The sequence below is a fragment of the Mercenaria mercenaria genome, chromosome 4 (genome assembly GCF_021730395.1).
Source record: "Mercenaria mercenaria strain notata chromosome 4, MADL_Memer_1, whole genome shotgun sequence".
Classification (NCBI taxonomy): domain Eukaryota; kingdom Metazoa; phylum Mollusca; class Bivalvia; order Venerida; family Veneridae; genus Mercenaria; species Mercenaria mercenaria.
Window position 1 is genome coordinate 56,615,799 of NC_069364.1, and position 12,742 is coordinate 56,628,540.

Consider the following 12,742-nt stretch of genomic DNA (forward strand, 5'->3'; position numbering starts at 1 on the left):
ATAAAATCACAGTGGAATTGTCAAGGTCAGGTGAGCGACTTGGTGCCATGATGACCCTCTTGTTTTGATTGTCTGAGAACATTGTTAGTTTTCCTTTCAATTACAACTCAACACCAGTATTTTAATGTGTTTATCTGTATTGTTGAGAGGATAATTTTAACGAACGTTTACAACATTGATATTTCATTCCACAGATCTTGAAACACACCCCTGTGGGTCATCCAGACCACACCCACTTGGTAGAGGCCCTGGAGACGTGTCAGGAGTTGTGTAGTCAGGTGAATGAAGGAGTGAGAGAGAAAGAGAACTCAGACAGACTGGAGTGGATACAACAGAAAGTACACTGTGATGGCCTCCCTGAGGTATGGTATCATTTAAAAAACAGAGAATGGAAACAAGTCTCAAAACTCAGACATCTGATTGGTTGTTCTTTTACAGTTTTGAAATTAGCTTATGGCAAAGTCTTATTCTCAAACTGGTCTCAAAATTTGATTTCTTAACTTTGGAAGTATTGGATGTAAAATTGGTCAAAAATGTGAAAATGTGCTGTGTATTGTTTGAACTAGAGTATAAGTCAACAATGATTTGTCCTCCACCTCTGTATTATATGGATACTTATTTTATTTTTTTGTGTATTATAAAAAAAATCACTGGTTCGAAAACTAGGATTACGTGGATTAATTTGCTGTCATTATGTGTTCTGAAATTAGTATTAAATCAAAGAAATGGAATGAAAAAAATCTAGCTGCCCCCATATTACATGTATTAATTTTACATATTTTCCTTGCAAAACCCTTTACCTAAATTGTTTTAAGTAAGCTGTGAAGCTCAGATGAGACGCCCCTGTGTGTGAAGTGTACTTACTATAGGCTTATATATAAGAAACTTCGAAAATTTTCTTCTCTGAATCAATAATAGCTAGTGCCTTGATATTCGGCATGTGATATTAGAGTTGTACTGTCTACTGTAATTTTTCAAATTATTGCCCTAGGTTCAAAAATGTGTGTGACATGTTATAATATAGGCTAACATAGAAGAAACCTAACATTGTACTTGTACCATTACGTTATACAAACACTTGAAGCCTTGTACACAGGTGAGAGCTTTAGGGTCAATGACCCTCTTCTTTCTATTCTATGTTTTCTTTTTTTACAGAAAATCACCTTTAATTCTGTCACAAATTGTTTGGGTCCAAGAAAATTACTGCATACTGGTGTTGTTTATAAGGTAAGATTTTTACTTCTGTTCACTGATCACACGACTTGATTGAATAAATTACATTGTGGCAGATATTATTGTCTTTAGTATTAACATTTATAATGTCTCCTACCCAGTGGTGTAGATATATTATATATTGAAGAGTTGTCCGTCTGTTTCTTTCTGTATGTCACAAAGTTTGTCGTTGCAACTGCATATACACCACAAGGTAGATTTACACCAAACTTCATAAAAGTGATCATTGCCGAGCCTGTTTGTGCATTTCTTTGACATGTTCCAGTTCATTAATTTTCAGTGGAGTTATGGCCCTTGATTTGTCAAATTCTATTATATCTGTGCTCCTCTACTTTACCTCTGGTTGGAATTCCACCAAACTTCACAGGAGTTATCTGTGCCAAGCCTAGTTATGTATATTGTTGGAATGTTATGGGTCAGTGATTTTCAATGGAGTTATGGCCCTTGATGTGTGGCATTTTGCAATGTTAATGTATTCAGTGGTGGGAGACATACATTTTTGAAAATTAATCTTTTTTTTTATCTTTTTGGTTCTTTTTTTTTCAGAGCAAAAGTAACAAGGAGCTTGCAGCTTTCCTATTTAATGATTTTCTACTACTGACCACCTCAAATAGACCTCTCAACAATGCTACACATAGTGTGTTTGATCTTACAGGCCAAGTGCAATATAAAATGTATAAAACTGTAAGTAGTTTTGTAGAAAGTTATACCACTGATCCAATTTAATTATTTTATTTCTGTTAATATCATGGTTATCATCATTTTTGGCTTGTCTGAATTAAAAAAAAAAAAATTGTGAGGTATTGTCGTAATTTGATCGTAAGCATCTGTGTTGACGTTTGTGAAGATTTTTTTTTATGTCCACTTTTTCTCAAAGACTTATAGAGCTATAGCTTTAAACTTTACACACTTGATAAAATCTTCAGTTGAATAAATAGATCAAGAACTGTAATTTTCACCTGCATTTGGTCAGAATTATGTCTCTTTTATGCTTGCAAAACTTGAATTTCTGGATCAGAGTTTTTGTTTAGGTTCACTTTTCTTGAATACAATTAACTCAATAGCTTTGAAACTTTGCACACTTGTTTATTATCAACAGATGAGTACAAAGTTGAACTGTACCATGTACAGTAACAAATCCTTCAAGTTTTTAGTATGCTTTTATTTAGATACTGATGTTTAAGAGATTATAAAGTTGTTTTTAATTTCATAAAACTCATTTTCCTGTCTTTGCCTAACAAGGTCAGCAGTGTATCCACCCGCTATGACAGTTAGTTTTTGTTAACCATCATACTTTCTACCAAGCCAGTATGTAGTGGTGTATGAAACTTGCGCTTTATAAAGCAATATATATTAATAAGGTGTCTTTAACCTTTACCCTGCTCAATTTCTATAACGAAATTGGCCATCTTTCAATTTGGGCAGTACCATTGACTGTTAAAAGGGGTGCTTACCAGAAAGATACTAACTGAATAGGGAACAGTAAAAGCTGGAAAGTCGCCGTATGACCAATCATGTGTGTGTCGGTGCGACGTTTAATCCAAAAAAAAAAAAAAAAAATCTTGATCACACTGCACGGATGTGCAGGCTGATCATGATCCATACTGGTCATAAAGGCAGCTGGAGAATCAGTTGTGTCCAGCATGCTAAGGGTTAAGGTATTATTATTAAAAAGAGAACACATACATAACTTCATTTGTTTTCGGAGCTACTGAGCAGATTCAGTCAGATACATAACATATCAATTTTCTAGTCCCTAGTCATGGCCAATACTTGTGGTAAGAATCATTGAAGATTAATTATGCTTGCAAATGTTAAAAGTATTATAATATATAATAATTATGTATAAAGAATTATATTATTTACTAACTTTAAGATTGCTTGTATGAACATGTAAATGCATGTTGTAAATTGTCTTCAGACACAGATGCTCCTGTTTCTAAAATAATTTAATATTTACAGTTGGAGCACCTTTTTAGCTCACCTGTCACAAAGTGACAAGGTGAGCTTTTGTGATCGCGCTGCGTCCGTCGTCCGTCCGTGCATGCGTCCGTAAACTTTTGCTTGTGACCTTTCTAGAGGTCACATTTTTAATAGGATCTTTATGAAAGTTGGTCAGTATGTTCACCTTGATGATATCTAGGTCAAGTTCGAAACTGGGTCACGTGCCATCAAAAACTAGGTCAGTAGGTCTAAAAATAGAAAAACCTCGTGACCTCTCTAGAGGCCATATTTTTCACAAGATCTTCATGAAAGTTGGTCTGAATGTTCACCTTGATGATATCTAGGTCAAGTTCGAAACTGGGTCACGTGCCATCAAAAACTAGGTCAGTAGGTCAAATAATAGAAAATCCTTGTGACCTCTCTGGAGGTTATATTTTTCATGGGATCTACATGAAAATTGGTCAGAATGTTCATCTTGGTGATATCTAGGTCAAGTTCGAAACTGGGTCACGTCCAATCCAAAACTAGGTCAGTAGGTCAAATAATAGAAAAACCTTGTGACCTCTCTAGAGGCCGTATTTTTCATTGGATCTGCATGAAAATTGATCAGAATGTTCATCTTGATGATATCTAGGTCAAGTTTGAAACTGGGTCAACTGCAGTCAAAAACTAGGTCAGTAGGTCAAATAATAGAAAATCCTTGTGACCTCTCTAGAGGGCATATTTTTCATGGGATTTGCATGAAAATTGGTCAGAATGTTCATCTTGGTCACGTCCGATCCAAAACTAGGTCAGTAGGTCAAAAATAGAAAAACATTGTGACCTCTGTAGAGGCAATATTTTACATGGGATCTGCATGAAAATGGGTCAGAATGTTCATTTTGATGATATCTAGGTCAAATTCGAAATTGGGTCAACTGCATCCAAAACTAGGTCAGTAGATCTAAAAATAGAAAATTCTTGTGACCTCCCTAGAGGCCATATTTTTCATGGGATCTTCATGAAAATTGGTCAGAATGTTCATCTTGATGATATCTAAGTCAGGTTTGAAACTGGGTTACGTGCGGTCCAAAACTAGGTCATTAGGTCAAATAATAGAAAAACCTTGTGACCTCTCTGGAGGTCATATTTTTCATGGGATCTGTATGAAAATTAGTCAGAATGTTCATCTTGATGATATGTTGGTCAAGTTCGAAACTGGATTACGTGCGATCAAAAACTAGGTCAGTAAGTCAAATAACAGAAAAACCTTGTGACCCCATATTTTTCATGGGATCTGCATGAAAATTGGCCAGAATGTTCATCTTGATAATATCTAGATCAAGTTTGAATACGGGTCACATGCGGTCAAAAACTAGGACAGTAAGTCAAATAATAGAAAAACCTTGTGACCACTCTAGAGGCCATAGTTTTCATGGGATCTGTATGAAAGTTGGTCTGAATGTTCATCTTGATGATATCGGGGTTAAGTTTGAAACCGGGTCAACTGCGGTCAAAAACTAGGTCACTAGGTCTCAACATAGAAAGACCTTTTGACCTCTCTAGAGGCCATATTTTTCAATGGATCTTCATGAAAATTGGTGAGAATGTTCACCTTTATGATATCTAGATCAAGTTCGAAACTGGGTCACATGCGATCAAAACTAGGTCAGTATGTCTAAAAATAGAAAAACCTTGTGACATCTCTGGAGGCCATATTTTTCATGAGATCTTCATGAAAATTGGTGAGAATGTTTACCTTGATGATATCTAGGTCAAGTACAAAACTGGGTCACATGCCTTCAAAAACTAGGTTATTATGTCAAATAATAGAAAAACCCTTTGACCTCTCTAGAGGCCATATTTTTTCAATGGATCTTCATGAAAATTGGTCAGAATTTTTATCTTGATGATATCTAGGTCAAATTCAGAAGTAGGTCACATGAGCTCAGAAACTAGGTCACTATGTCAAATAATAGAAAAAACGACGTCATACTCAGTTAATGTGGGGGCAGGTGAGCGATTCAGGACCATCATGGTCCTCTTGTTTAGTTGAAGCTATATTTAACTGTTGCATACCAGTGCCCATGAATCTTGTGACCCCAAAAGCTGGAGCATTCCAAAGGTCACATCGCTCGATTGGTTGCTTGTTTACACGTGTCACATTGTCATCTGTAAAATGTTAACTTCTTTTATTCTCTATCTTGACACTGTTTGGCTAATATACTGACTTTCAGAATATTTTTATGGACTATAATTGTTTTGATAATTTTCAACTTCCAAGATTTTCTATCTTGGCACTGTCTGTCTAATATCCTGACTCTCAGAATCTTGGACTATTTATTTCACTGCAGATTTTACTCAATTCTTGAAAGCATGAAGTGCTTATTTACTTAACTTTAAATTATATCTGTTTTTTAAAAAAATGTAACAAAAAGAATATGCTGAAATATAAATAAAATTTGTTTAAATTTAATGTCCTTGGATAATTATCAGTCTGATTATTTAAAATCTGAAAAAAATCCAGAATAGAGATAATTTTTCTGTTCACTGGCCTGTAAAATACAATAGGTTTATTGTAATAGTAGCTCGATATAAGATGCTGTGGTTGGCTCGAGTGGATTTTGCCAGATCAGATCTCACAAGTGCAAAATCCCAGATCTAGCTACTATTGTAATGACCCTTTTATTATATACCTCCACCTTTTTGTTTGTTGTTTTGTTATCGAATGAAATCTTCAATGTTTGTTGATGTTAAAATAGAAGTGAGTGAAGTTTTTGTGTGATCTGTGTCAGTTCATGCATATTAAATGAAAGTAGTCTGGCAACATACAATACAAAAGGTACAATACAGATTTTTTTCTGCCTGTTCATATTTACTTGTGAAATACAAGCAGTATTTTTGACAGAATTAATATAGGTGTACAATACATGCATTTATTATTGTTTTGTGTTACAGCCGATATTTCTGAATGAAGTGATGATCAAGAAGCCAAATACTGATGATAATGAATCGTTTACAATATCACACATAGATCGTGTATACAATCTGAAATCTCACAACCAGTCTGAACGTGATACGTGGGTACGGCATTTAGAAACTGCATCAAGACATTACCTTGACACGGAAAGGAAAAAGCGGGAAAAGGCAATAAGCTGTGCGTATAATTCAGAAATTTTTGAAAAAAATAATGTTATTATTATCAACTAAGATAAATGCTGATCTTGCCCATTTGAGCTCACCTGTACAGGGTGAACTGTTAGTATTGATGGATGGTCCAGTGTCTGGCATTGTCAGGTATCGTATGGCATCATTCTGCATTTTAACTTAGACATTTTCTCCTCTGAAACTACCGTCAGAGATAAAAATAGAATTAACTTTAATCAACTTCTCATGAACTGTTTGTTTGATCTTCATCAAACTTGTTCTGTAGCATCAGTGTAAGGTTCTCCCCCAAATTTATTCAGATGTGAGTACTTGGCCACTTTTAGGGGCTGCTTGAGGTATAAATAGATACACCTTTAAACAGCTTCTCATGAACAGCTTAATGGATTTACATCAAACTTGGTCTGTAGCATTCTTGTAAGGTTCTCCCCCAGGTGTGTTGGTGTAAAGATATCGAGGATGGTCCATTCTGCATGATTGTACGCACAATCTTATGTCATTAACAAAAAACACGAACAAAATAGCATCATTCAAAATTCTTACAAAATTTGACATCAAAATTTCAAAAAGAACATTACATTATAGCTAAAATTAATTTTTCTAATGGTAAAGATCATAATTGAATCAATACAACTATGTGATTTTTCACTGGATTCAGCAATATTTTAAATAAAAACCATGGACTGTATTTTTATTGGGAGATGAATTACGATTTAACGTGTGGGGGTCTTTTCGGTAGTTCTATTCAAATGTTGAAAAGATTGATATCCTGACATTTATTTTGATTGTCAGATACTCACGGAGAGCAAATCACTTAATTGTGTAGTAGGTATAGACTACATTGGGACTTCTCATTCAATTCTTAACACAATTGTTACCATTCTTTATTCATTTTGTCGTATTGAAGGTCTGGTGAGCGACTAATGGTCATTATGATCCTCATGTTGTGATCTTACATGTATTGGACAACAAGACCTGTCCCTCAGCTCAATTTGTTATGCTCAGTTTTTAAGTGAGGAAGCCATTCATCTGGCATACGTATGGTCAGTTATTCTATCAAGGTGCCAGCTCATGCCTGAAAAAATACATGGAGAGGTACCTAGGGTACTTTTCCATTATTTAAGTTGGAAAGTTATTAAATGAACTTTGTTGACTTAAAATTCAACAAAACAAACTCTCTACTAAATGAAGATCCATTATAAAAAATTATGAAGGTTTGTCAAGTGTGCTTTTGTCACAAGTTTTGTGCCTAACAATCCTAATTTCAGGCCAAAGTAAGAATATAAGACACTTGACTTGACATCAAACTTTATTAAATTCATTGTCCAGATTAAATAGTAGTTTTTCCTTGTTGAATAACATTGCAGTATCATTTATGAGAAGTCAGACTTTCACATATTTGCTTCAATTGTCTTGTTTTATCTAAAATGACTTCTTTGTGACAATAATAATATGATTTGAGCCGCACCATGAGAAAACCAACATAGTGCATTTGCAACCAGCATGGATCCAGAACAGCCTGCACATCTGCGCAGTCTGATCAGGATCCATACTGTTTGCTAACGGTTGCTTTAATGCAATTAAGTTGCAGTAGGGCTTGAAAGCGAACAGTATGGATCCTGACTAGACTGCACGGATGTCCATGCTGGCAGCAAATGCACTATGTTGGTTTTCTCATGATGTGGCTCATTTATGTACTTACTGCTTCATAAGAATATATTATGTAAACTGTTACCAACTGTTCTCTGTCTGTTTATATATTGTATATTTCTACCTGTAGCCCCTAAACATACCCGCGGTGTTGGACGGCTCCTTGTTATTATCATTGAGGGATCAAACCTTATATGTAGTAAAGATGGTAAGGGTCAAAGGTTGTTACCATAGTAACCCAGCACCTGTCACCTAGGTCAAGGTTGTCTCCTTGGTTACATGTTGTATTCCTACACCATTTGTTTTCCCTGGGTAGCTTCCACTTTGCATGAGCTATCATTTGAATATGACAGGTAATCTGCCAAAAAGCAAAATGTCAAAATACTTTTTAAGCATTTCAACATCATCTGGTACATCTTTTACCAAAATATAAGATTCTCCAGTGCAAAGTTTTGGTGACCTATTTTGTAATTTTTAAGACAGTTTAGAATTACATGATTTAAAGACCTATTTTCGGTTTAAATAGTATCAAAATTTGTTTTTCATGTGTGCTCGAATAATTTTGCAAGTTAAAGATATGAAATTAAAAACTGGAAAAGTATCAATTTCTTTTCTAATAATATTGGTAAGGTCGCTGAAGGCAGGTTTCAGTGTTATTAAATTATCCTTGGTTCCATTCTGTCCTAATTTCATTCTTTTTATTTAATTATAATCAGTTCAATTATAATCAGTTTATTTAATTTCAGATTCAGAGACTTAGATTTCAGTGGCATACCTCTGTGGAACACTGAAATCTTGGTCTTGATTACATTAGTAGATATATCATAGTGCTCTGGAACCTTAAAATTGTTCAAAACTGTCATGAATTCTAGGTAGTTCCACATGTTTGGGATAAATTTAATTACTGCTGGGGGTAATAACAGAAAGCACTACCTGTACAATAGGCCTCTCTCAGAGATACTTGCTCGGAATACAGGAAGTATTTTCTGTCATTATTCACAGCAGTGTCATGTAATTGTTGAACATTACATGCTCAGTTTAAAGATTTAAGGAACACAAGATTTTGATTACTTTTGAAATGTATATTTAAAGAGAATAGAAAGTGTTGACACAATGTGTATTTTAAGGATTTTTTGTAAGCTTACATCGCTATTTGATATAGTAAGATGATTGCAAAGGTTCCATTGTCACTGAACATTAATAAGAGGGCTTAGCAAGTACAGAAAATGACAGCAAACAATTTAAACTGCATATGTAAAAGAAAAACCTGAAAATTTCAAAATATTAATGTATTAAGTGGACATAGAAATTAAGTTACAGGTTTTATTTATAAGAACATTAAAAATTAATGAACATGGATTATTTGTTTGTTTACTTTAACTAATATAAATAGAAACAGCAAGTTCACTTCCATGGTATGACATATTTTCATTAGTCCTCCACCTCTGTTTCATGTGGGGAAGTTGGCAGTTACTTGCCGAGAACAGGTTTGTACTGGTACAGAATCCAGGAACACTTGTTGGGTTAATGCCCACTGTTACTTAACTGAAATACTGTTGGAAAATGGCGTTAAACCCAAAACAAACAAACAAACAAATCTTTGATGATTCGACAGAAGATGGTGAATATAATGGCATTTATCTTCCACCTTTAATTAATGTGGAAGAGTTATCAGTTACTTGTAGAGAACAAGTCAGTCTTCAAGTGCAGACTCTAGGAACAGTGCTGATTTTGCTGACTGCTGTTAAACAACTGAAATTCTGTAGAAAAAAAACAAACAAACTTATAGATAACACAATCCTTTCAGTTATGGACATTTTCAAAATCTTCACCTTATTGAAATGAGTTTTGGTACATATCTTTGGATTATTTTATGGCTTTTTTATGAAGTTTAATTGTTTGCTCTTGTTTTCTGTACTTTCTTCCTAAAGGCAGAAAAATACTCACCTGTTGTTTTGTATACTTACTCCCTAAAGGCAGGAAAAATACTCACCTGTAAGTTCACTGTAACTCTTCAAGCATGACGCATGTAATGCTGGCATGTGTTTCATTTTTTTAGTGCGGCACAGTCCCGGCATGGGTCGACTTCTTGTCGTTATTGTTGAAGGATTAGATCTCCAAGCCTCGGACGATAACGGTATGATATTGTACGCACTAAATGGTGGCAGGGATACTGTAGATTTAAAATTCGCTTTCTTGAGAGCTTTACTGTTCGTCAAAATTTCTTGCAATGCTTAAAAAATGTTAGAATCACATTGAGAAATCAGTTGTTTAAGAAAGAGTAATGTTAAAGAAATATTTTACTATGTTTACTTCCCAGTTCATTTTTAGCTCGACTATTCATAGAATAGTAGAGCTATTGGACTCGCCCATGCGTCGGCGTCCGCGTCTGCGTCCCGATTTGGTTAAGTTTTGTATGCAAGCTGGTATCTCAGCAACCACATGTGGGAATGGATTGAAACTTCACACACTTATTCACTGTGATAAACTGACTTACATTGCACAGGTCCCATAACTCTATTTTGCTTTTTTACAAAATTATGCCCCTTTTTTGACTTAGAAATTCTTGGTTAAGGTTTTGTATGTAAGCTGGTATCTCAGTAACCACTTGTGGGAATGGATTGAAACTTCACACACTTATTCACTGTGATAAACTGACTTACATTGCACAGGTCCATAACTCTATTTTGCTTTTTTACAAAATTATGCCCCTTTTTCGACTTAGAATTTTTTGGTTAAGGTTTTTTTATGTAAGCTGGTATCTCAGTACTCACTAATTGGAATGGATTGAAACTTCACACACTTGTTCACTGTCATGATCTGACATGCACAAAGCAGGTTCCATAACTCTATTTTGCTTTTTTACAAAATTATGCCCCTTTTTCGACTTAGAATTTTTTGGTTAAGGTTTTGTATGTAAGCTGGTATCTCAGTATCCACTAATGGGAAAGGATTGAAACTTCACACACTTCTTCACTGTCATGATATGACATGCAGCGCAAAGGGTCAATAACTCAACTTTGCATTTTACAAAATTATGCACCTTTTAAACTTATAAGTTTTGGGTTAAATTCTTATATGTAAGCTGGTATCTCAGTACCCTCTAATGGGAATGGATTGAAACTTCACACACTTGTCCACTGTCATGAGCTGATAAGCACTATGCAGGTTCCATAACCCTATTTTGCTTTTTTTAAATTATGCCCCTTTTTCGACTTTCGTATTCATTCAGTCGACAAGGCTGTTGAATAGTCGAGCGTTGCTGTCCTCCGACAGCTCTTGTTAAACATTATTAAGCCTATTTTCTCTATTCTCTCTTGAAATGTTTTAAATATAGATCAACATATTTATTGGAGAACACAGAACTAATCATTGTCTTGTTATATATCTTAGCTTCCATCACTGGTAAGCATAATGTAATAATCTTTGTGTAATCATTTCTTAACATCAGAATAAACATCAGTAATAAATGTATTAATTACAGTGGTAACATTTTGTGAAGTGATAAGTTTGAGGTAAAGAATTAAACTATAGATAAGTAAAAGTATGTACTTATAAAAGTTTGTTTTACAATTGAGAGTACTAGTTACTAATACCTGTAAAACTACAAACATTAATGAACCGTGCCATGGGAAAACCAATATAGTGGCTTTGCGACCAGCATGGATCCAGACCAGCCGGCGCATCCGCGCAGTCTAGTCAGGATCCATGCTGTTCGCTTTCAAAGCCTACTACAATTAGATAAACCATTAGCGAACAGAATGGATCCTGACCAGACTGCGCAGATGTGCAGGCTGGTCTGGATCCATGCTGGTCGCAAACCCACTATGTTGGTTTTCTCATGGCACAACTCATTTATTGAATGACTTGCTTGTCCGTTATTCAAGTTTTGACTTTAGCCGTTCAAAATTTAGTGTTTACCTTCCTGTGCAGACTGGTTAGTAGGCAAACTATGGACCGGCAATTTTGTATAAGGAGTCATGTAGTATGTGATTTGACACAGTCGTCCAGAATAGGGGTATGGGGTAGATGTTTTATAGCAGCAACTGTGAAACAATAAAAAGCAATGATAGAAATGATGACAGAACGTTGAATAAGGAGATTTTAACATATGACTCCTTATATACATGTCCAATCCATAGTTTCTGCTAAATGACAAGTCTACAGGGCTTGACAAATCCACTCATCTGCTCGTATATATGAGTAGAAGCCGACTCTGGGCAAGTGGAAATTGCTGTAGTACTCATCCTGCAGGACAAGTGTTATTTTTAACCATAAATATAATAAATCTAATTAAAATGGAGTCATGCAGAAGCTGGATAGCTAAAAGATCTATAACACGAGTTGATTTGTTGTTCGCAACTCTAAAATCTGCGCTGTTATGGTACTGCATAATGATCACATATGCTAGCTACTACCTCGACAGTTTACAACAGGACTGCGGTATGTACCGTTTTAAAGGAATTGAAAATGAGAAGCCATCTGTAAAATTCGTTTATGCTTTGTGAAATGCAGGAAAGGTACAAATTGTTGCAGTATGAGTACAATCTATGCAGTTCTTCATGTGGGAGGAGTTGTTTTCAAAGTAATTGTCAAGCCCTGGTCTGTATTCAACAATATTTGCTAATGTGAAAACTAGAAAAAATGTCACATAATAAAACACTTTTTGTATGGCTTGCCAGTCAGTAGTAAAAACTGTTTGCCATTGATCCTTCAGACTTCAGGCAACTAGTTATGAATGGACCTTTGCTGTGCAGGGATATCCTGACTT

The 12,742-nt window shown here is 35.1% G+C and overlaps 1 protein-coding gene across 1 annotated transcript in view; it reads left to right on the top strand.

The window, feature by feature from the left end:
• Nucleotides 1-12,742, top strand: part of LOC123551799 (intersectin-2-like) — a 108,082-nt gene that overhangs the window by 79,201 nt on the left and 16,139 nt on the right. Inside the window, exons 31-36 of the mRNA XM_053542215.1 lie at nucleotides 195-362; nucleotides 1,156-1,227; nucleotides 1,780-1,917; nucleotides 6,115-6,313; nucleotides 8,102-8,179; nucleotides 10,031-10,108. Of these exons, the coding sequence (XP_053398190.1) occupies nucleotides 195-362; nucleotides 1,156-1,227; nucleotides 1,780-1,917; nucleotides 6,115-6,313; nucleotides 8,102-8,179; nucleotides 10,031-10,108 (733 nt within the window). The remainder of the gene's footprint in view (nucleotides 1-194; nucleotides 363-1,155; nucleotides 1,228-1,779; nucleotides 1,918-6,114; nucleotides 6,314-8,101; nucleotides 8,180-10,030; nucleotides 10,109-12,742) is intronic.